This window comes from Chenopodium album, chromosome 12, assembly GCF_948465745.1.
Source record: "Chenopodium album chromosome 12, dcCheAlbu1.1, whole genome shotgun sequence".
In the NCBI taxonomy this organism is placed as follows: domain Eukaryota; kingdom Viridiplantae; phylum Streptophyta; class Magnoliopsida; order Caryophyllales; family Amaranthaceae; genus Chenopodium; species Chenopodium album.
Window position 1 is genome coordinate 7,801,505 of NC_137845.1, and position 26,466 is coordinate 7,827,970.

Consider the following 26,466-nt stretch of genomic DNA (forward strand, 5'->3'; position numbering starts at 1 on the left):
ACTAAAATTGGGATCATAAAATGTGGAGGTTAAAGGTAGGAGAAGGTGCAAATGACCCTTACTTATACAGTACTAATAATTTTGTTGGACGTCAAATTTGGGAGTTTGATCCCAACTATGGCACACCCCAGGAGAGGGAAGAGGTGGAGGAAGCACGTCGTAACTTCTATAACAATCGGTTTGAAGTTAAGCCATGTAGAGATATTTTATGGCGTCTTCAGGTACATTTTCTAGTTTGATGATAAGATTGAGATTTTTTTTATTTTTTTTTTCACAACAGCTAGCTGAACATAAAATAAGAAAATAAGGGTGTTCACCCGATTTTTACTTATTTGAACTTATCTGATATTATCTGAACTTATTAGCCCTTATTAGAACTATAAATTCTTAAATGGACCTAGTTTACACTAATTTATTTTGGACCAGTAGACCACCAACATTAGAGAGACAATATGATTGTTTTATTAATAAAAAAAAAGGTCACTATATTAAAATAAATATTATTATGTTGAAATAAAAGCCAGGCTATAAAAAGTTAAATGGCCAATATAAATAATAAAAATCACACTATGTTAAAATTAGGGGTCACTATATTCAATATAACGGCAGCTACAAATTATTTTAATTATAAATTAAACTTAGTAGCCCTAATTAACCCTTATCACAACTTATCTGAACTTATTTATCCTAAAATTATCTTATTTACTTATCTAAAAGGTAATAGAAGATAAAACCGAGCAACGTTGAAGCCGACACTAGTTAGCAATAAGGTGAGCTTGATATATTAACTTCTTCCCTGTTGACTTTCAAATTAGCACAGTGTTGGAATGCACGGCCTATTCTTTTGATACCGTCTATCGTCCAATGCGTCTCCGTACTTTCCCTTTTCTTATGTACGGAGTAGTAGGGAGTGAACTAACACCGCTGAGTTGGTGAAGATAGTTACCGAGCGAAGGCCACACTCCAAACTCCACTTTAAAGCAGATAGACACATGCTATCCCTTCCGCATGGATCGGAGGGCCAAACTTGCTCATCATTTTTTACCTTGTTTCATGATTTAGAGAATATTTGTTTTGTTAGAGATATGAGATATTAGAAAATATATGTGTGATATATTTTCCATAGATATCATTAAGAGAATAATATATTTAGGTTTATTTATATCAAGATATTATTTAGAGATTATATGTTTAAGGTTTATGGTTATGCTAGTATATCTTCTAGGAATATTATTTTCTATCTTATGAGTTTAGGTTTTGTATAAATACTTAACTTGTTGATGAATAATAAACAAGCCATTCTATTCTATTTCCTCTCTAATTTGTCACTTTTTCATTAATTAAATATCATTATATATACAAGCACGTATACTAGCTAGGGTTAAGGTTATGGATACATTAATTAGGAAAATACTAACTAATAATATACACTAAATAATTTACATGATCTAACATTGATTATAAACTTGCTTTTAGTTATACAATATATATAATAATTGGGAACTAGGGTTTGGCTAAATAAAATATTAAACAAGTTTTTGAAGTTTTTTTTTATTTTTATTTTTACTTTGAAACAACAAGTTTGTAAAGTTTTAATTTCAAGTATAATAAATATTTTTACAATCTATCTATATACTATACTAAAATAGAGGACACTAGCTCCAAAGCTGACACGTGTCCCTATTTTAGTTTTTTAGGTTTTTTTTGTACAATTGTAAAAGATCTTATTATTAAGGAAATTCTAAGATAATATCCTTGACTTGCTTAATATTGTTTCTCAATCAATATTATTCACGGATATTCAGCATACATTTAGTCCATATATATCAGTTGACTTTAGAGTTTAGATTGCGTAATTCAAAGAGAGTATATGCTCTTATTTTGTATAGTATATTTTTGCTATCCTTATTAGTATACGTACATTAAATTGTGAATCAATTATAATGACTTTGCTAATTTTCTACTATTTATAATTTTAACTTTCATAGTAGTTTTTTTATAAATGTAATAAATACATATTTTATCATGAAATAAGTTGTAAAATAGATATTAATATATATAAGGTTTCATGATTAAAAAATTTATAATTTTTTATTGATTATTAATTATATAAAAATTAGGTCAAACTATTCTACCGACATGTATGCAAAGTTTGATTGTCAGTTATTATTTTAAGACAAAGGGGGTCGGGTATATGTGTGGTTAGCCACCATAGGGTTAGTTGGTTATGTTAGTGTTATAGAGGTTACTCAATAAGTGATATAAGCCTTACTTTTTAGTAAGTGTTATAATGGTTACTCTGTCACTGTTGTAAGGGTTACTTTATTTGTACGTTATTTAAGACTTATTCAATAAGTATGATAAGAGGCTACTATAATCTGTTAGTATATTAGGGGTTAATTTGTTGGTGTCATAGGGGTTACTATATGTCTTTTTACAAGCGGTCACACAGTGTTTCAGTCACATAGAAAACGCATTGTAGAATTTGTATATGTCGTCACGAGTGATATGTAAGAATAAAGTGCATTTTTTTACTTCTCTTATATATGTGTCCATTTAATTTTTTCACTATTATCTGATTTAGCATAGAGTGACATGTCGTATTATTAACATGTCTAACTCCAGGCAAAAGCTCCACGTGTCACTATGATATTAAAAATTTTCCCGCTCTTTTCTGTGATCCTAAATAAAGCAGTTATTCACTAAATTTTTAAAGACCTTCTATTTCCTATAAATATTATGCATAATATATATAAGAAAAATATCAGTTTGTAAATATTAGAATAGTATTAATTGATCTTATATAATATTTTATGCCAAAAAAAATATAAATTTTTTTTATCGTATGTAAAGAATATTTTCATTATTTTCCTTAGACTTGATACCTACAAATGATTTATTGTAAACTTCATTTACATAAATAAATATTTACACATGTGAACTTGTATTGAAAATATCAAATTCACATGTGGCTTCAATACTATCGCATGAGTTATTCTAAACTTGATATTTATGTAAAAATCTTGACCCGTAAATATCACAAGTTGATATTTACATCAATTATCTAGATTGATTATAAGCTAGATTATTGAAAATATGCTATACAATCCTCTAAAACTTGACACATGTCATTCTTACAATGAATTTTTTTTCGCCTAATTACTATTTATAGTAATTCTTAAGTTTATTGCAATTTATTAACATGCAATCTAAAGAATTTTTTTAGCTAGTAATAATTAGTTGTGTATAAATTATAGAGCAAGATTCTGAATAGTGATCTTATTACATTAATAGTAATAATAATGTATATGCTATAATACACCAAAAAAAAATGTTATCATATACTTTCTCCGTTTCATTTTAGTTGCAACACTTTCGTAAAATGGAAATGTCACAATAGTTGCAAGTTTGCAACACACTATAATTGAAAGTATTTTATGTCAAAAGTTGTACTATCACTCTTATTATAATCTCATGGCCCACTAAATTATACTATTAACAATCTCTCTCCTCCATTTTAAGTATATTTTAAATCACATGAGACCCACTTTTCTTAAATACCGTGAAAAAGAGTGTGTGCAAGTATTAAGAAATGGAGGAAGTATAAGTAACTGTATACAGGTATATATATTATTATTAATTGTCAAAAAAGCATGCACTAGAAAGTAGAATGTCATAAAGAGTAATAAACAAAAAATATACTTCAAAAAACATAATAAAGAAAAGATATATGGGAAGGAAATAAGAGAATGTTTAGGCATATAGTACTTGTATATGAATCTATCATTGATTTTAAATATCTAATAATTATGATTAAATAAGTGTAGTATTTTCTTATATCCATATTATATATCATTCTATAATGGTGAGCATAAATTGTGATTATCAACGGTATATCTCTAAGGCAATTTTTTATATGTGGTTGGTCACACCGCAGGGTTACGCGAGTTACTCGGTCAGGGATTACTCGAGGGGTTCGGTCAGGGGTCCTCGGTTAGGGGTTATTTGTGGGGTAACTCAGTCATGGGTTACTTGAGGGGTTACTCGGTCAGGGGTTACTCAAGTGGTTATTCAGTTAGGGGTTACTCGGTCAGGAGTTAGGGGTTACTTGAGAAGTTACTCGGTCAAGGGTTACTCGAGGGGTTACTCGGTCAGGGGTTACTTGAGAAGTTACTCGGTCAAGGGTTACTCGAGGGGTTACTCGGTCAGGGGTTACTTGAGGGGTTCGGTCAGGACTTAGTTAAGGGGTTACTCGGTTAGGGGTTACTCGATCACCACATGGTGTGGCCAACCACACAAAAAATCCCCATCATTTAATTTTATCCTTTTGAGTGGTTCGTATCTTGAATTTTTTATGGTTATTATTTGTTATTCTTATATTATATTAATTTAAGTTTTATGCGAGATAATAATGAATATTATTAGAGAAACGTGCATTGCACATGTGATATACTAGTTATACAATATAATTCATATCATTATCGATCAAAATCAAAAAATAATTTTTATGAGGGATTTAAATGGTTAGTATTGAACTTTTTTTATACCCTTAATAATAATAATAATAATAATAATAATAATAATCTAATATATATATAAATAAAGTAGGCATTTTTCGGGAGCATTTGGCGCGCCACATAAGAAAAGGTATTATTTCGACCAATGAAAAATTAGATTAATAATTTATTTTAGAATTAAAAAATTTACTCGCCACTTAAGCAAAAGTGACGAATAAGATTTAAGAATTAAATTTTTGATCACAAATATCTTTAATCTCTCCCTAGCAAATATTACAAAAGTTTGATTTTTATAATGTACTCATCGAGACGAATAAAACTAAATCTCATAGGACTAATTTCCTATAATTTTAATAGTTAAACAATTATAAAGTAGACTAACATTTTAACAGAACGAGTATATTAAATAAACGCATAGGCAAAAGACTTATTTTGATCAATAAAAAAACGAGATTTGTCATTTCTTTTTTAAATTAAAAATTTAAATTGTCACATAATCAAAATTAGTGAATAAGGTTTGGGATTTTAAATTTAAGCGTCACATAATAAAATAAATAAAACAACAAAAGATAGCTTTAGTGTTAAAATTAAAAAGTTATCTTATGATATTAGGAATTATATCCATATATTTAATGAATGATCTTCATAAATATACAAAATTTTAAATTAAATAAAATGATTTACTAGAACCGTGCATCGCACGGGCTTACATCTAGTAATAATAATAATAATAATAATAATAATAATAATAGTTAATATACTAAAATTTCAAATTACAAATAAAAAAATGAAAATTACACATGCATTTAAAAAAAAGAATAGGACTATTAGTGATACATACAGGTGATTAAAATTTTATAAAATAACAAAAATATAAAAATAAAAATTAATGACATCATATATATTTTAGGCGGGGATTTTTTTACCACAACTTGACACGTGTACATTTAGGGAAAGAGATGGTGTCATCGGTTGTTATATTAGTAATAGTTACTTCCTCTGTTTTTTAATAGTTGCAACAATTTGACTTTTATACTATTCATGTGTTTCACTTTGACTAGCTTTAACGATTTATACATAAATAAAAATAGTCATGTGAGATTTTGTTAGATTTGTATCTATTAGTACAATTTTAATATCTAAAATTTATAATTTTTACAAATTGGTAATTAAAGATATTAACGATTCAAAACATGCCTCGACAAGCGAGAAAAGAGAAGTGTTACAACTATAAAAAAACAGAGGAAGTATAAAATTGATCCTAGACTCTAGCCTGCCGAACCCACGTTCTTTGGGGTTAGTTAGGCCTGACCCATGGCTCAGCCCATGAGTAACATGTCAGGCCGTGCTGAGTTGAATGTTCAAAAGGTTGACCCGTGCACGGCTAAGATCCACATTACATTGTGTTGGGCCGTGTCGGGCTTGCATGCAGCAAAATTTCGTTGGTTTGCGATGATGTAACTACATCTATGTAACATTAAGCTAGAACATTAATTATTTAATAACCACTAATTATGCGATTGATCATTTGAACCATATACAGTTCCTAAGGGAGAAAAACTTCAAGCAAACAATAACTCAAGTGAAGGCGGAAGAAGGGGAGGAGATCACATACGAAACCGCGACGACAACACTAAAGAGAGCAGTGAATGTATTCACTGCCCTGCAGTCTGACCAAGGCCATTGGCCTGCTGAAATTGCTGGCCCTCAATTTTTCCTTCCTCCCTTGGTTAGTCGGTAATTCCATCATTTTATAACGAAGTTTTCAAGAGTTATAATGTAATAACCAAATAACATGTACATAAACATGTAATGTCATGCAGGTTTTCTGCTTATACATTACAGGGGATCTAAATTCTGTTTTCGGGCCAGAGCATCGTAGAGAAATTCTTCGTAACATCTATTATCATCAAGTCGGTGTTGGTTTGAACATGGAAATAAATTTAAGGAAATTTTGACTTTTACTGCCGGCAAAAAATGAAAATTGCTTTTACCACTTCTATAATAAAAAGTTGTATTTTTCCCTAAAAAAAAAAAAGTTGATTTTTACCATCAATTACCGCCAAGAGCGTCAACTAACGGATTTCATCCATAAATCCCGTTAGTGGGGCCTACTATGTCCACGTGTCACTACATTATTGGATTATGTTCTTTTTTAAAAAATTTACCCAATAATTATATGGTGACATGTGGACATAGTAGCAGGGCCAGCTAAGGGCCCGGAAATTTAAAGGACCCATTTGTGCTGAGCCCAGCTCTTAAGGTAAAAAATAAATAAATTTGACTCTTATTTTCACGTGAAAGAGGGAAAGCTGCTTATCTTCCTCCTTCAATCCTTCATTTACTCCCACAATTATCTACATTCTTGTACCGCGGTATCTCGAAAATTGCTCCCAAATCCCTTTAGTTTCCTATAATCTTCAATCTTCTTTCCTAATTTCCCATTTAATTTATTGGTTTACTTCCAAATTTTCGATTTTCCAAATTAAATTTCGTGTTTTGTACAATAAAATCGCTTAATGTTTGTTTATCAAAAGATTGAACTTTTCACCCCTATAAATTCATTTTCAATCTCGATCTTCTCCAATTAACCAGTGTTATTATCATACTCAAATTATTTTTGAGAATTAAAAAAAAAATTAAGATTCATAATATTAAGTGGGTATAAGGGGTTAATAAGAAGGACCAAAATAATTGCTCATAGTCAGCCATGGAATTGCTAAAGTGAGTTACGGCAATTAGAGTTGCAAGTTCTTTAAATCCTTTTTGCACTTTCAATTATTAGATTAATTGCATAATTTGTTGTTTTTTGGGTGAATTGTTTTTTTAATTACTTACACTATTGCATTTTTTTTTAAAAAAAAAAATTTATGCTTCCCAAAAGAAAGTACTTCGTATGTGTTTAGAATGATAAACTTATGAGAAAGAAGAAAAATGGAAGGTCTAACTCAACCTCAAAGAGGAACACTTTTAAATTAGTTTGAAGTTTTAGAAAATTAGATTGTATTGGGATGCTAATCATATTATTTATAATTTAAATAAGCTGAGGGTTCGTTTGGCATCTATGGTTTTCTGTTTTTTTGTTTTATAAAAGTATATAATATATGTCCCATAATGAATCAAAAATTATTTAAACTTATTAAAATCATGATAATTTTGAAAACTGACAACAGAAAAGTGGAAACACCTTTCCCTTGTTTCCTGTTTTTGGTTTTAAAAAACCAGGAAACTAAAAACCAAAAATGATGTCAAACAAGCCCTGAGTTATTGGTTTTGTTTAAAATGGTTAATTATTTCATCTATGATATATATTATATTCAGATAATTGGAGAAAAAAATTACCTTTGAATTTTAAAAATTTTATCTCTTAAATAATACTCTAAATTTACACATAAAAAAAATTAGAGGTAATACTTCATTATTTACAAGGGCCAAATTTCTATGTTTAGAATAGGGCCCCTAAAATTGCAAATTTTAAGATGCACCATGGTGCACCTAGAAATAGATGCACCAAATAGGTGCACCTCGCCTATACTTTTGAACATTTAGTAAAAAAATCTGAACAATTGCAATTTTTGAACATGTAGTAAAACATTTGAACATCGCAAATTTCGAACTTCTAATTAAAAAATCTGAACAATCGCAATGCATCATGCATATACTTTTGAACATTTAGTAAAAAAAAATATGAACAATCGCGAATTTTAAACAATTAGTAAAATAATTTGAACGTCGCAAATTTGTAACATTTAGTAAAAAAAAATCTGAACAATCGCAATGCACCATGTCTATACTTTTGAACATTTAGTAAAAATATGAGTAATAACAAATTTTGAACATTTAGTAAAAAAATCTGAACAATCGCAAATTTTGAATTATTACAAGTCAGACAAATTTTGAAAAAAGTTTGTTTAACTCGTAATAATTCTATAGTTTATTAATATAAACTGAACATATACTGTATACAAAATGAACATTTCTTTATAAAATATGAACATAAAAATTGCATGTTTGTTCAGTTTTTGTGACATGTTCATATTTTTTTTAGTAAGTGTTCATTTTTTTTACTAAGTGTTCAATTTTTTTACTAAGTGTTCAAAAGTATAGCCGTCTAGGTGCACCACGGTGCACATAATACTAATTGCCCCTAAAATGATTAAGACGGCCCTGCATGATAGACCCTACTAACGGATTTATGGACAGAATCCGTTAGTTTACGGTGATTGGTGGTAAAAGCCAAGTTCCATTTTTTTATGTGGTGATAAAATAATACCTTTTTTTATGGAGGTGGTAAAAGTAAATTTTTCGTTTTATGCAGATGGTAAAAGTTAAAATTTTCTAAATTTAATTTGTTAAGAAAATAATGGACAGATCATATAATAATTTATTATAATAGAATGAAGATGGAGGTTGGGGACTGCATATTGAAGGACACAGTACCATGTTCTGTACTGCACTCAACTACATTTGTTTGCGAATGCTTGGAATCGGACCTGATGAGGGCGATGACAACGCTTGTCCTAGGGCTCGTAAATGGATCCTTGACCATGGTAGCGTTACTCATATCCCTTCTTGGGGAAAAACTTGGCTTTGTGTAAGTCAAGCAAGTCATATAAATACTACGTATATATTATTCTTTCACATAAGTCATAACTTGACCATTTTTTAATATGTGTGATTCATATACTAATATGTGTGACTTACAACAACTAAAACATATTTCTACCATTTTAGATACTCGGCTTATTTGATTGGTGTGGAAGTAATCCAATACCGCCTGAGTTCTGGATCCTTCCGTCTTTCCTCCCTATGCATCCGGGTATTAAGTTTCAGGATTCGTGCTAGATATATATCTTGTACTCCGTAACACGTGATGTTTACTGCTAGCTAGTGATTATAAATAAAAATTAATTTCTTGACGATTTCTGTACCAAAATTTGATGTTATGCAGCAAAAATGTGGTGCTACTGTCGAATGGTTTATATGCCAATGTCATACTTGTATGGGAAGAGGTTCATAGGTCCAATAACACCTCTCATTAAGCAACTTAGAGAAGAGCTTTACAACGAACCCTTTGAACGGATTAATTGGAAGAAAATGCGTCATTTGTGTGCACCGGTAGGATTATATGGCTTGGCCTTTTATGCATGATATTCAATATGTTTGGGTCCAATTTAGTCCAATTGGGCCTAGTCATTAAATGATCCAATCCAAAGCCCAAGGTCAAGGTTCAACTCTCCAGCCCATGCTAAAGTCAAGATCAGTTCTCAAGGCAAGTCAATTGGGCCCAGGCCCACATCTCTCATATATGCCAAGGTATAAAAGCCATCAATGTTTCATTATTCTAAAAAAAACACAAAAAAGCCTCAAGCAATTAATTCTCTTGCATAGCTTTCTTTCTACACATTGTACTGACTTTAGCATCGGAGGGGCCTTCCTCGGCAATACCCCCGAGGCTAGTTTACGTGTGTTTGCTGTGCAGGAAACCTTCGGCCCAACATAACTTGGACCGAATCAAGTCTTCACCACCTCATCGGACCTTCAGCTAGGTCCCATTGTTTTCATCCGAAACAATTTGGCGCCGTCTGTGGGGAAGACTTTCAAAAAATCTTTAAGCCAATTTCGCTCGTTCTACATCAATCTTAGTTCCAATGGCTAAGAATCGCAAGAACAAAAATGACGGTGCCTCTCCTATGAGAAAGCGCCGAAAGTCACTAGGAGGGGGCCCCCTAGAACGCCCCGCTTCTAGCCAATCTCCTCCCCGGGATAGGAGCCCCTCCGCGGGACCCTACTCTCGTGAGGAGTCTAGGGAGAGATCCGAATCTCCTATTATCCAGTCCAATCATCAACCGAGTCCACCTCGGCCGAATGACGACGACCAGTCCATTCAAAGGACTCAATCTCATGCCCGGAGCCAATCCCGGAGCATTCGCTCGAACTCCCGCTCTCAGCCGAGGACACCCTTGACGGGACTCAATTCTGAGGAGGTAGTGAGAGCCCTAGCGGCCCTCATGGAAGCCATGAAGGGCCAGAGCATGCCACCTCCGCGTGACCGAACTCCTCCGCAAACCAGAAATCAGCGGAGGAACATCGGCCAGGAGGGGGGGAAGCTCTCCTCCTTCAAGGAGCTCGGCGAGTGGGAAGAGGACACTTGGAGAACCGAGAGGGAGAGGAACAGGAACTCTCACTTCTTCAGGAACTCCTCAATTCAGCTCACCACGAGCCGAACCCACAAAAGCAGCAGTTCAGCCTCTCGGCCAGAAACTGCTCGCCGAAGCATTCACGACCGTCTCGGCGGTAGGGAACGGAGCGTGCATAGCCGCCTCTCTTACCCTGCAGCCGAGGCCCGGACCTCCCAGCCAGGGACGAAAACCACTTCTACCTCTCTGAGAGGGCGAAGCGCGGTCCCTTCGGCTGGGAACAAGGGAAAGGCTGTGATGCTACCTTCCAGTTCCCCATTCGAGCAGTGGATATTGGAAGCCCATGTGCCGACGGTAAAAATCCCGTCGCACATTACTTATGATGGGACTTCGGATCCGAAGGACCACATTGCCTCGTACGAGGCCCACATGCATCTTTGCCCCAGGTCCGAAGCGACTTGGTGCAAATATTTCCCAACCACTCTCAAGGGGGTCGCACAATCGTGGATCTCCAAAGGAGTAAAGGAAGGCTCGATAACTGGGTGGGACGATCTGTCCTCCAAGTTTAAGAGCAAGTTTTCCACGGCCAATCGCCGAGAGAAGACTACTGCAGAGCTGATGGGCCTGCAGCAGGGGGAGTCTGAAAGCCTCCGAGACTACCTGACTCGCTTCAGCAACGAGTCATCCAGCATTTCTCAGCTGGACCAAGGGCTGGCAGTTTTCGCTCTTCAGCACGGCCTCAGAACTGGGCCGTTCTCTGACTTCATGGTCATGAATTCACCTCAGACCCTGGAGGAAGCATTGAATGCCTCGGACAAGTACATCCGAGCCGAAGAGTGGAACAAAACAAAAACCCAACCCCAGTCTGGGGGAGGGAAACAAAAACAAGCGCCCTCGTCCGAAGGCCAAGGCCAGAAGACAAAGGGAAAGGCGAAAGCCTCGGAACAATCTTCGGCCAACGAGTCGAAGAAGGAAAAATCTGCTCCTTTCGCGGGCAGATACGAATCCTACACTCCGCTCTCTCTTCCGCGCGCTAAGATCTACAGCGTGACAAAAGAGGAGCAGAGTTACAGAAAGCCGAGACCGCTCCCAGAGTGGTATCAGCGCAAAAATAAAAATCAGTGGTGCGAGTTCCACGAATCAGCGGGACACAACACTGAAGAATGTATCCAGCTGAAGGACCAAATCGAAAATATGGTCCGAAGAGGTACTTGAAAAAATACATCGCGGATCACCGCGAGAAAAAAGAAGCAGAGAGGTCCGAAAAGGACTCTCGGCAGGAGATCGATTTCCCCCGAAAGAACAGCAAAACTGCGGAGGGAAAGTTCCCCCCAATTCATGTTATCTCGGGAGGACTATGTTCTCGGAGGGAGCACAAACGTCACCTCAGGGCTTTGACCCATCAGGTGAATCATGCTGATATACAGCCACCCCAGTCACCGGTGCCGAACATGACGTTCACAGCCGCTGACTGTCGGGGGGTGACGTACCCTCACGAAGACCCGTTGGTGATCATCGCCACGGTGGCCAACCATGACGTCAGCAAAGTCTTAGTTGACGGTGGTAGCGGGGCAAATATTTTGTTCCGAAAGGCCTACGATCAAATTAAGCTGAAGCCCAAGCACCTCACGCCGGTATCCTACCCAGTATCCGGATTCAATGGGGCTTCAACTTTTCCAGACGGGAAGGTTCTACTTCCTGTCACCATCGGCTGCGACGAAGCAGCTAGGAACGTCATGACCGAATTCTTGGTCATTGATGCTCCTTCAGTGTACAACGTGATTTTGGGGAGACCCATAATTCACGAGATCCAGGGAGTCGTCTCAACTTATCATCAGCTGATGATGTACGTTTCAGACGGCGGCTTCCCCGAAAGGATCCAGGGCAGCCAAACGGAGGCCCGAAGGTGCAACTACCTCAAGCCATCCCCTAGTCGTCCAGAGGACGATGACGAGGATGAAGAGGAGAAAGAAAAAGAGCCGAGCACGAAGAAGCCGAAAGGTCTAAGTGCTTCGGCACAAGGTTCTGTACCCAAAGAAAAAGGGTCAGAAAAAGAAAAGGCAAGCTCTTCATCTGAGCCGAAAGACTCAGAGAGCCAGCCGAAGAAAAAGTCTGGGACACCTGCTGACATAGACAGCAGGCCAGATAATGAAGAGTCCGGCCCCGCTGCTATGGAGCTGGACCAGCAGACCGAAACGGTCGAATTGTCTGAAGGAGACGCTGACAAATGTGTAACAATCGGGATGGACCTTGATCCGAACACCCGTTGTGAACTTATTCAGCTCCTCCGGGACAATAGAGATGTGTTTGCTTTCTCGGCAGCCGATATGCCCGGGATAAGTCCAGACCTCATCTCCCATAAGCTTAACGTCGACCCCACATGTCGGCCAGTTAAGCAAAAGAAGCGGAACTACTCCGCAAATAAGAACCGAGACATCGCAGCCGAAGTCAAAAAGTTACTGGATGCAGGTTTCATCGAACCTTGTCAGTATCCAGAATGGCTGGCAAATGTGGTGATGGTTCAGAAGGCCAATGGTACTTGGAGAATGTGCGTTGACTTCACGGACCTAAATAAGGCTTGTCCGAAGGACTTTTATCCCTTGCCGAGAATCGATCAGCTAGTCGACTCGACAAGTGGCCATGCCTTGCTTAGTTTCATGGACGCATTCTCGGGGTATCATCAGATCTTCATGCACCCCGACGACCGAGCAAAGACGGCATTCGTCACGAACGCCGGGGTGTACAATTACAAAATGATGCCCTTCGGATTGAAAAATGCGGGGGCAACTTATCAAAGGCTGGTGGATCAGGTTTTTGCCGATCAAAAAGGCCGAAACATGGAAGTCTATGTGGACGATTCAATCGTCAAAAGCAAAAAATCTGAGGACCATGTTAAGGACCTGGCCGAAACCTTCGCCACCTTAAGAGAGCATCAGATGAAGCTGAATCCGAAGAAGTGTGTCTTCGGCGTGAAGTCAGGAAAATTCCTGGGATTCATGGTCAGCAAAAGGGGGATTGATGCCAATCCCTCCAAAGTCAAAGCAGCTCTAGATCTTCCCGAGCCGAAAACAAAAAGGGATGTTCAGCGGCTCACCGGAAGAATGGCAGCTCTCTCGAGGTTCATTTCTAGAGCTTCGGACAAGGGGTTACCTTTCTTCAAAGCCCTGAAACTCCCAAAAACAAAGGAGCTCGTTTGGGAAGAAGAGCAAAGAAAAGCCTTTCAGCAGCTTCGAGAGCATCTGGCTCAGCTCCCAACATTGGCAAGCCCAGTAGAGGGAGAGACTTTGTACTTATACGTGGCTGTCAGCCCAGCCACTATCAGTGCAGTGCTGCTGAAAGAGGAAAACAAAATTCAGCAACCGATCTACTTCGTCAATCACACTCTGACGGATGCCGAGACTCGCTACCCTCTACTTGAAAAAGTTGCCTTCGCAGTAGTGGTAGCTGCTCGGAAGCTGAGGCCCTATTTTGATTGCCATCAGATAGTGGTCTTAACTGATCAGCCGCTGGAAAAAGTTCTCGGCAAAGTCGAAAAATCCGGTAGGTTGGCCAAATGGGCTTTTGAACTCACTGAGTTCAGCATCAGCTACCAGCCGAGAACAGCCATCAAGGCTCAAGCTCTAGCGGACTTCTTGGCCGAATGCTCGTACCAAGAGACGTTAGACGATGAAAATAAAATCTGGACCGTTTTCACGGATGGATCCTCCACCGTAAATGGTTCGGGGGCAGGGGTAGTTATAACCTCTCCCGAAGGCAAATCTTTTGAGTATGCACTCAAATTTTCTTTCAAGTCTTCGAATAATGAAGCTGAATATGAGGCAGCAATCGCCGGCCTAGAATTGTGTATCTCATTGGAAGTCGATCATGTCTGTCTAAAGACAGACTCTCAGTTGGTCGCAAATCAGATCCGAGGCGAATACGAGGCCAAAGAGCCCTCAATGGTAGCCTATCTCGCAAAGATCAAAGCAACTATTGCGAAACTGAGAACTTTTGAAGTTCAACTGATCCCAAGGGGTCAGAATGCTCAGGCCGACGCACTCTCCAAGCTTGCCAGTTCAACTCTTACTGAGCTGAACAGATCTGTGTATGTGGAAGTGCGCCGAGAAAGAAGTGTCGACGAAGCACCTGAAGTGTGTTGCGCCGACCCAGAGCCCAGCTGGATGGATCCCATCCTAGCTTTCAAGCTTCGGGGAGAAATTCCCGAAGACAGAATTTTGGCTTCCAAACTGAAGAGAACTAGCTCAAGGTTCATCGTCTTCAGAGGAGGGCTTCTGAAAAAATCCTTCTCAGCCCCGTTGCTGAAATGCGTGGGACCAACAGATGCAGATTACATCCTTCGGGAAATTCACCTCGGCATCTGTGGGAACCACATCGGGGGAAGGACCCTAGCCCATAAGGCTTTGAGGGCCGGATATTACTGGCCCACCATGATCTCAGACGCTAAGGAGCTGGTCAGAAAATGCGAGAAATGTCAAAAATTCGCACCAGTCATCCATCAGCCAGCTAGAGACCTTCAGCCGATCCTCAATCCGCTCCCATTTGCCCAGTGGGGGCTGGATATTTTGGGACCTTTTCCAAATGCACCTTACCAAAAAAGATGGTTAATAGTCGGCATTGACTATTTCAGCAAATGGATTGAGGCTGAAGCAGCCTCGAATATCACAGAGCAAACCGTCAGGAAATTTATCTGGCAGAATATTATTACTCACTTTGGTATTCCGAAGGTTTTTGTCTTTGATCATGGGAGGCAATTTGATAACCTACCGCTGAGGCGGTACACAGATCAATTCGGCATCAAATTGGCATATTCAGCAGTGTGTCATCCACAAAGTAATGGCCAAGCCGAAGCTGCAAACAAGCAGATCCTCAACGCTTTGAAGAAAAGGGTTGAAGATCAAAAGTCCAAGTGGATAGAGGAGCTTCCAGGAACCCTCTGGTCACTTCGGACAACCGAAAAAGAGGCAACGGGCTATTCACCTTTTGAGCTGGTGTATGGTGCCGAAGCCGTCCTACCAGTGGAGATCGGTTCTGAAAGTTTAAGAGTGCACCACTTCTCGGCTGAGAACGAACAACTTATGAAGGAATCCCTTGATTTCCTCGACGAAGTAAGAGACTCAGCCCGAGACAAAATGGCCGCTTACAAGCAGAGAATCAGCAAATTTTACAACCGAAGGGTCCATGCAAGGCCTCTCAAAATTGGAGACCTTGTCCTTCGGAATGCTGCTGCAGTTCAGAAAAGCCGAATCCATGGGAAACTCTCAGCTGCATGGGAGGGACCCTACGAAATTTATGACGAGCTTCAGCCAGGGACATACCGACTTCGGCAGTTGGATGGAACTGAGCTGAAAAATCATTGGAATGCTGATGTGCTTAAGAAATATCATGTATAAACCCTTCGGGGCGAAAAATCTTTGTAAGTACATTTTGAATTGTTAATGAAAGGCCTCAGAGCCACCATTTCCACAACATTTTGCAACATTTCATGCTTTCAAGTTTTCATTTTGCTATCTACTCTTTAAGGGCTTTTATTCAGCCTTGTCTGAAACCTTCGCCTTCGGGTAACTGGGTTTCAGATTGCTGACAAGCTCGTCTTTTTAAAGAACCCTGGTCTTTCAGCTGAAGTTCGACTTCAGTAAGACTTGTTCTCCAAAGACAATGAGTCCATGGACAAATCTGGGATATTGCCTTAACTGAGCCCCGTATCCCAGAAAGCCGTTATCCGAGACATTGCCTTCAGTTGGCCTTGTGTTTCGGGTATCCATTTTTATAGATAGACAGAAAATCAAGCATGACAACAACTATTAAAGTTTTTTATCTCAGCCTCATCTGGAACCTTCGCCTTCGGGTAACTGGGTTCTAGATGGCTGACAAATTTGTCTTTTGAAGGAACTCCAGTCTTTCAGCTGAGGCTTAGCTTCAGTAAGACTTGTTCCCCAAGACTCTATGGACAAATCTGAGGTACTGCCTTAACTGAGCCTTGTATCCCAGAGGGCCACTATCTGAGACATTGCCTTCAGTTGGCCCTGTGTCTCAGATATCCATTTTTATTCAGCTAGCTTTTTCTGAAGGATTAAAACCCAACTCAGTAATCCAAAGACTTGGATCTTCAGATTACTGGGGGGGCAAGGAGCACTGTCAGTGCAAGTTCATCTTCAGCAAAGTCTTCAGCTGAAAGCTTTGTACTTAGCAAATTTTGCTACAATTGATCAAATTCAGAAAGAGTAAAGCATTCAAAATAAGGCAAAGCAGTTGAAGAAAAAGCATCAGATTAATGAGAATAATGCTCAGAAAATGAGCTACAAATTCAGATGTTCAAATAAAAAATCGGCAGCCGTCCACAAACGGAAAATAACAGCTGCCGAGGTACACGCAAAAGCAATAAAGCAGTTTGTACATCAAGGCAAGCTGAAGCAAAAGAATACAAGGCAAAAAAATAATTCAGAAGCGGCAAGTCTAAAGTTGAGCGCACGATGAACCGCAAGATTCTGAAGACGACTGCCCGATTTCCTATGCTTCAGCCTGAGGATCAGACTGATCAGCAATGCTGGCTTCAGCCCCAGCAGCAGATGAAGCAGGCCGTGCACCCTGCTGAGCCTCCCTCTCTTCGAGTTCCCTCTCTGCTTCTTCCTCAGCTTCCTCAGCTGCAAGAATCTCAGCTTCGGCTGGAGTTGGGAACTTCATGTGGGGATCTTCTGAATTCTGGATCCACTCAGCACATTTGGACCAGTCCAGATTTGGCTCAGCATGGAGACAGAGTCTTCGGCACACTCTGAGCCCGTTCGTAAATCCCATCTCATACTCTTCTTGAGTGTAAATACGGGTCTTGAGCAGGGCCTCAGCATCTGCCAGCTTCTTCTGTACCTCCTCCAAGCTTTTCTTGGATTGATTCAGCTCTTCAGTGAGCTTAGAGGAAGCACTTTTCTGCTTGTTCAGCTCTTGCTGAACCTCTGAAGTTTCGGCCTTCAGCTAAGCCAGCTCATCATTTATGGCCCTTAGCTGATCCTCAGCCTCTTGAAGCTTGGCTCTCTCAGCATCAGCAGCAGCAGCAGCTTCTGAGAGTTGGACGTTCTGGGCCTGGAGCTTCTCTTCAGCATCCATCCTACTGGCTTCTGAAGCTTCTAATCTTTGCTGCACCTCAGCTTGTGCAATAGCTCCGTCCCTGATTCGGCTTTCAATGACAGCCTTGAATTTAGTGACGTCCACTCCCAAGTGGTCTCGGAGGAAGTTCTCCCCTTCTATCAGCGGGGGAAAAACCTCCTCTTCCATGGCAGTGCAGAAGGTCTGGAGGGCTTCAGCGGCCTTCCTCTCATATTCTTCTCCTTCCTTCTGCCTCTCTTCGGCTGCTGCCTGCTTCAGCTTGGCAAGCTTCAGCTCTTCAAGAGCCACCTTCTGGGCATGCTCAGCCTCATCAACCCTATCTTGTAGGGAATCGATCAGCTCTACAGTGAGAGTCTGATTGTGCACAAACTGAAAAGCAAAGGCACAACTCAGTCAAAAAAAAAAAACTTCAAATCTGAAGAAAATCAAGCAAAAATCAGAGGAAATTACCTTTATCTGAAGCGGAATTCGCCGATCTACTAGTTCGGAATGATGAATTTCGGTTTCTAAGCTTATTCCTCGGGGATTCAGCGAAGTTTCGATACGGATTCAGGGGTTCTCTTGCGGGGTTCAATTTCGTGTGGGTGAAGAAATGAGGAAAGAGTGCGTATCTTTTGGTTTTATTTCCAGAAATGGGAATTTTAAGAGGTTCACGCTTAAAATTGCTCTTTAATTCCTCATTAAGTAACCGTTAAACACGTTTCCCGTAATCTGATGACCCATTATCCGTCCAACTTCCTCCATTATCCATTTAACCGTCATTATTTCACTAATTGCGGTTTAAATTCAAATTTTTGGATTAATTAAATCATTTACTTCCCTCCTTTTTCTGGTTAATCAAACCCGACCCGTCATTCTTCCAAATCGGGTCTGGGGGGCAAGTTGTTTGGGTCCAATTTAGTCCAATTGGGCCTAGTCATTAAATGATCCAATCCAAAGCCCAAGGTCAAGGTTCAACTCTCCAGCCCATGCTAAAGTCAAGATCAGTTCTCAAGGCAAGTCAATTGGGCCCAGGCCCACATCTCTCATATATGCCAAGGTATAAAAGCCATCAATGTTTCATTATTCTAAAAAAAACACAAAAAAGCCTCAAGCAATTAATTCTCTTGCATAGCTTTCTTTCTACACATTGTACTGACTTTAGCATCGGAGGGGCCTTCCTCGGCAATACCCCCGAGGCTAGTTTACGTGTGTTTGCTGTGCAGGAAACCTTCGGCCCAACATAACTTGGACCGAATCCAGTCTTCACCACCTCATCGGACCTTCAGCTAGGTCCCATTGTTTTCATCCGAAACACAATATATTCGTAAATTTTTTGTGTAACTTATTCTTAGTAAACTAAGGAAATTTTGCAAAAACCACCTTTTATAAGAAATATTTTGCAAGAATTCACATTATAATTTTTTTTTGCAATGGCATACCTTAATCAATTTTTTTTACAATGACACACCTTAATCAAATTTTTTTTTGCAATGACACACCTTTGGCCGGAAAAGAGGGTTTGACCCTGTTTTCTGGCGTTGAACTAACCACATGCGAGGCATGTGACCTCTTAAAACCACTCTCCAACTACGCCAACCACCAGTATGCCACTGAAGCCTCCTTAACTACCCCACCGAAACCACCTTACCCACCCCACCACCACCGTTCGGGTGGGTCGCATAGTTGGAAAGTGGTTTTAAGAGGTCACGTGCCTCGCACGTGCTCGAGTCAACGCTAAAAAAAACAGGGTCAAACCCTCTTTTCCGACCAAAGGTGTGATATTGCAAAAAAAAAAAATTGATTAGGTGTGTTATTGCGAAAAAAAATTATAAGGTGGTTTCTTTCAAAAAAATCACTTATAAATTGTGGTTTTTTGCAAAATTTCCATAAACTAACTAATTACTATGGCCATTTATAAATAATAGGAGGATCTCTATTATCCTCATCCATTGATTCAAGATTTAATGTGGGACGCTCTTTACATCTTTACGGAGCCTCTCCTTACTCGTTGGCCATTCAACAAGTTGATTCGAAAGAAGGCACTCGAGGTTACAATGGAACATATTCATTACGAAGATGAGAACAGTCGTTACATAACCATGGGATGTGTTATGAAGGTATCAATCGAAACATACTTATAATTAATGTACAAGTAGCATGGGTGTGATTATAGATAAAATTAGTACTTAAGATATAAATTAAACATTGTAGGTTTTATGTATGTTAGCCTGTTGGGTGGAAAACCCTAAAGGGGATCATTACAAAAAACACCTCGCTAGAGTCCCAGATTACATTTGGATTGCTGAAGATGGGTTGAAAATGCAGGTAATTACCATCAAAGAGATTTTATGGAATATACAGATTATACATGTACATGAAATTAAAAATTAATTCTCCAAAATTATGTTACATGATCATTACTAATCTAAAAAAAAATGAAACGTTATAAATATAAAAAAAATGCAGAGTTTTGGAAGTCAAGGATGGGATTGTTTGTTTTCTGTCCAAGCATTGCTAGCTTCAAATCTTAGCCTCGATGAAATTGGACCTGCTCTTAAGAAAGGCCACTTCTTCATTAAAGAGTCACAGGTAATTCTTTTCTATTGTCAAGTGAAATTTTCATGTGTAACAGTGGCTCCCTACGAACATCAGGCGCGCAATCTGGTAAGCTCTTCTGCAGTTGGCTCTAATGCGCTATACCTATCTGCATAAAGCTATTTGCATATAGATGATAGATACGAATATACGATAGATGTTGTGTAATTGTGCAATAGAACTACTGACGATGATGCTGGTAAAATGACTATTACAAAATATTGAGTTCTAGAAATATTTATTGTAAAACGACTTGATTCTAAGCCTATTGTTGATAATGTATATAATTAGCCACAATACGGAATAAAGAGTTAAGTGATTAACCACAAATATATTTGATGCCAATATTATCATATTCTAAAACATAAAAGCTACCTGATAAAGCACATTTATCATGAGTTCAAATGTTTAGACGAGCAAAACTTCAATATATTACAGGTACTGAGGTACAAAATCAGGTGTTATCAAAAAAAAAAAAAAAAAAAGGTACAAAATCAGGTGAATGCATGGAAGTGATGGAACACACCTAAAAACATTAAACATGACATGTTGCCAGGCCACCCAACGAATGAAGTCATTGACTTCATCCCATCAGCTTGTTCAACCTTCCAACTTTATTCAACGTTGATTCCCACAAAATTTCCTAAGTTGCCCAAAATTTTTTATATAGCGCGCGGAAGATCTAATCTATCCCTGCCAAAATTTTCAGTGAATAAAAACTGATATTTTATAGTGGTCTCTACTGATATTTTTACAATGGTCATTTAAAATTTATAATATGACAACCATAACATTTGATTAATAAAACAATATGATCGGTTCACTTGTTAAAATATGGATACTATTAGGGCGTGTTCTGATTCATTGAACTGAACTGAACTGATTTGATTGGAGCTGAACTGAACTGAACTAAATATAGCTGAAATGAATATTTTATGAGATAAGGAAATTAGGAACTGAACTGAAATGAAATTAAACCGAATAGAATAAGCCCTAAGTCTTCTAAAATCTACAATACAAATATATTTTTTGAAAACTTTAATCTATCATAAAAAATATATATATATTTTGAGATTTTATAAAATAGAAAAATTAAATAAATGAAACTAAAAATTGGATAAATAAAAAATTATTGATAATAATATTTTATACCAAAAATACAGAAATTTAATTTATTATTTGGAGGAAAAGAAATAGTCAAATATAAATTGTACACAAATTTTTGTATGCGGCCTGTTGTTCTGTGCAGCATGAGTTACCCGGGTTTTTCGATCAGGAGTTACTTGAGTTTTCGGGGTTACTCGAGTTTCTCGTTCAGAGATTACTCGAGTTGCCGGGGTTACTCGAGTTTCTTGGTCACGGGTTACTCGAGTTGCCGGGGTTACGTACTATACTCGAGTTTCTCGGTCGGGGACTACTCGATCAGGGGTTACTCAAGTTATCGTGGTTACTCAAGTTACTCGGTCAGGGGTTACTTTAGTTACTCTTGACCGAATAACCCCTCAAGTAACCCCTGACCGAGTAATTAACTAATTGAGTAATCCATAACCGAACCCCTCGAGTAACCCCTGATCGAGTAACCCCTCAAGTAGTTCTTGACCGAGTAACCCCTCAAGTAACCCATTGAGTAATCCATTACCGAACCCCTCTAGTAACCCCTGATCGAGTAACCCCTCAAGTAGCTACTGACTGAGTAACCCATTAAGTAACCCCTGACTGAGTAACCCCTTAATTAACCCCTGACTAAACCCTTAAGTGACCCTGACCGAACTCCTTAAGTAACCCCTGACCGCATTACTCGAATAATCCCTAATCGTGTAACTCGAGTAACCCTTGACCGAATAACCCCTAACCGAGTAACCCATGACCGAGTAACCCCTCGAGTAACCCTTGACCGAGTGAACCCCTCGAGTAACCCCTGTCCAAGCCTCTCAAGTAACCCCTGACCGAGTAACCCCTAACAAAAGAAACTCGAATAACCCCTAATAAAAAAACTCGGGTAATCCTTGCAGCATGGTGTGGCCTGCTGCACCAAAAAGTTACTGTAAATTGTATAATCATTACTCGTAAAACATTATGGTAGTCATATTTCAATTAACCACCATAAACTTTTTAAGTTTTTAGTAAATACTAGATTAATCCTTGTGCAATGCACGTTCGCTAAATATTTATAACAACAATAAATTTGACCAAAAATAATGGTACAGTACAAAAATTATGAATAGATTCACCTAATATTAAAAAGTATGAAATATATTTTTAAAAATTAGAAATATGCGAAAGACTATAATTAAACACATGTAATATTTATAATGAGTTATTTGATTTAAACAAGTTTAATTTATTTTGTACAAATAAATGTCATAATTTAGGGACAATTGTAGATACCTTCTTTTTCTGTAACAATGAATTTTCATAGCAAGTAATTTTGGAGGGAAAACTTTTAATAATATGTTGACAAGTGTCCCTCTAAATTTCGCCTTTTGTATTATGTAATTGATTGATTGATGATACGTACGACTTAGCTAATGTTGTTCTTTTTTTTTTTTTTTTTACAAAAGTAGCTAATGTTGTTCATGTTTATGTATTGTATAAAATAGGTTAAGGACAATCCGTCGGGCGACTTCAAATCTATGTACCGCCATATCTCCAAGGGATCATGGACATTCTCTGATCAAGATCACGGTTGGCAAGTCTCTGATAGTACAGCTGAAGGCCTCACGGTACGTATGACCCCTAAACAATTCAAGTAATACTAGTAAATTATAATTTATACAAAATTTAATTTATAGTTTTATACATTAGGATGTTTACTTAGTTATATAACAACCTTGCGTTTCTTCTATAAAATATAGTGTTGTCTAATGTTTTCAACATTACCCCCGGAGATCGTTGGAGAAAAGATGGACCCTGAGCGACTTTATGATTCTGTCAATGTTGTGCTTTCTCTACAGGTAAAGATTCATTGCTATTGTTACTCTATATTCTACTCAGTATAACCGTAATTAATAGTATTAACGTCAAGAATTTTCGATCCAATTTTTTGGGTTATATAAGTTAAAAAAATTTTGGACCCTATTTTCAAATTTCTAGATCTGCCACTGTTATATTCTATTCAGTATAACCGTAATTAATTTGATTGATATTGACCAAGGGTTTAACAATGTAATATGGCATATTGGCAGTTTTATAATTAACTGTCAGTCTATCACACAGCTTAACTTTTAATTTACTTACAATAGTTACATATCTAAACTTTTTCCAAAATACTTCCTCGATATCTAAAAGGTATCTTAAAGGCTTAAAATACTAGCATACATATCACTATTTTTGTCTATTGTCAAAATTCTAAAAGCTACTTAAAAAATATCAGCATTTAAATCACGGCCAAGTGGCCAACAACCAGAACGTTACACTACCTCACAAAATATTACTCCCTCCGTTTTTAAATACTTGCTCCCACTTTCCTTTTTCGGCCGTTTTTAAATACTTGCTTCATTTTCTTATTTGGAAAGCTTTTACAATATTTAATTAATTTCTTTCACCAATTGGATCCACCATTAATCATATTTATTAGTTTCATGTTCTTTCTCCTCCAATTCTCTCCACTACTTTTGCTTTTTATAATTTTTTTTATTCTCACACCTACTCCACTACCTCCATATTTCATTACTTTCTCCAATTTCTTTTAAAACACCGTGCATGGAGAAATGGAGCAAGTATTTAAAAATGGGTGGAGTAGTATTGTTTTTCTGAAGTGAGCTATGCCATTATTCAATGTTACTTTTTTTTTTTTACAATAGCAAATGCATAACAATTCAATGTTACTAGTCCTTAAAAAAAAAAAGAAAAAAAAATCGATGTTACTAGTTTACTACGGAGTAAGCAGTAAAAACAGTACGGAGTAAAAATTATGTAGGCATCAATTTTTTATATATTAATTATTTATTTTAATTATTCTCAGAGTAAAATTGGTGGGGTAGCTGCTTGGGAACCGTCAGGGGCTCAAGAATGGTTGGAGGTGAGTACGTTATTTTCATGCAACTGATTGATCCAAGTACTAACAATGTTGATAAATTTTCCAATCATTAAATATGATCTATCTTGATATAAATTTATTTGTACAATCTCCAGATTTTAAACCCAACAGAATTTTTTGAAGGCATTGTCATTGAATATGAGTGAGTATCACCTGTAAATCTGTAATTTACATTTTAATTTCTACACTATTATTATGAGTTTATTTTTCTTTCATTATTATAAAGTGATTTTTTTTTCTCTTTTTTAATCGATTAGTAGATAACTAATAGAAAAGAATTATAATAGTTATGTAGAATGCACGGGTTCAGCAATTCAAGGAATAGTTATGTTCAAGAAGTTATACCCAGACCACAGGAAGAACGAGATCGACGATTTCATCGTAAATGCAGTCCGGTACCTTGAGAACACCCAACATCCCAATGGAGGATGGTATGTTGTTATGATGAAACTTGATTACGAAAATACTATACACATATTAATAAATCTAGCTATACATACCATTTGTGTATTAATGTATGTATATAGAACATATCCATTTAATGTTTGTGCACATTGTGTACGCTTTCTTATAGATAAATTTAATCTGATTAATAGCACAAATGATACGCAGGTATGGAAAATGGGGAATTTGCTTCATATATGGGACATGGTTTGCTCTTAGAGGGCTGGCAGCTGCTGGTAAAACGTACTATAATTGTGTTGCTGTTAGGAAGGGTGTCGAATTTTTGCTTGCTACACAAAAAGAGGATGGTGGATGGGGTGAGAGTTATATTTCATGTCCCAAAAAGGTATGTTATTAACCTTGTAACTACGTCCAATGCAAATTAGTTGTCACGTTGTTAGTTTAAAGCTCGCTACTTAAACGGATGTGTCTTTGCACATATATATAAAACAGCCCATAGAATTCATATAGGGCTCGGTGTGCTAGCATTGTGTCACACTAAGACGAGGTGTTGCGACCTTCATGCTAAACCCCTGCCTTATTTTACAATTGCACACCTGTTTGTAAAGAGTTAATAGTTCGTTTGTACTTGATAACACAATTCAATACTTTGTTCTTTTTTTTTTTCATTCGTTAATTTGATATTTAATTAAGGATTTTGATTGGTAAACCACAGGAATTTGTGCCAATAGAAGGAAAGTCCAATTTGGTTCAAACCGCATGGGCTTTAATGGGTCTACTTCATGCTGGACAGGTATTTTCATAATTCTATTAATACACCAAACCTAGCTCTTCATACTTTAATATATACTCCATATTAATTTTGCGAATTAATGACAATTCACGTGTCGTTCAACTTCACAACTATTATATTTTTACTTGGCTCTTAACACCGGATTATATAGACAAATAATCCTTAAGACTACACTTGCCTTTTAATTCCATTTTTGTTTTTTCATCTTATATATAATTGTGTAAAACAAACAATTACATTAATTTATTCAAATTTCCTAATCAACACTTCAACATTATAGGCGGAGAGGGATCCAACTCCTCTACATCGTGCAGCAAAGCTTTTGATCAACTCACAACTCAAAAATGGTGATTTTCCTCAGCAGGTAACATAATCAATCTCCTACGAAAATCATAAATTTAAATTTTGTTATTTCGCAAGTTACATATTAATTATTTAATTACAATATATTATTCTTATGTTAATTAACTTAATTTTACTCTTGTGATTTAAAAACAGGAAATAACAGGGGTGTTCTTGAGGAATTGCATGTTACATTATCCAATGTACAGGAGTATATTTCCATTGTGGGCACTTGCAGAATACAGAAAGCGTGTTCCATTACCTTCTATCAACGCTGCCTAATCAAGTTTATTTATTCCTAGCAACATTGATATTAATGTTACAATAACTTTGCCAAACAATAAATTTTTTTATTTAGTAATTAGTATCCCTCCCTACCTTAAAAAGTAAGAGATTGCGCTTATGAATAGTACACGGATCTATAAGCCCTTCAAATTGTTTGTTTACGTTCTTACCTCATATGTAATTTCTTACATTTATATTCTTCCACGTGTACAGATATAATAATGAGTGTTCATCTTTCTCTCTCCTTAAATTTATGCACTTTTATATTAT

The 26,466-nt window shown here is 37.4% G+C and overlaps 1 protein-coding gene across 1 annotated transcript; it reads left to right on the forward strand.

The window, feature by feature from the left end:
• Positions 1–10: 10 nt before the first annotated feature.
• LOC145571849 (beta-amyrin synthase 1-like) lies at positions 11–26,193 on the forward strand. The gene is made up of 18 exons (XM_081630885.1): positions 11–221; positions 6,061–6,246; positions 6,341–6,430; positions 8,914–9,111; positions 9,252–9,336; positions 9,469–9,635; positions 19,663–19,854; positions 19,949–20,062; positions 20,204–20,326; positions 22,933–23,055; positions 23,188–23,286; positions 24,297–24,353; positions 24,467–24,513; positions 24,659–24,802; positions 24,984–25,161; positions 25,492–25,569; positions 25,850–25,933; positions 26,068–26,193. The coding sequence occupies exons 1-18, from the start codon at positions 21–23 to the stop codon at positions 26,191–26,193; spliced, it is 2,292 nt and encodes a 763-aa protein (XP_081487011.1). The 5' UTR covers positions 11–20.
• The last annotated feature ends 273 nt before the right edge of the window (positions 26,194–26,466 follow it).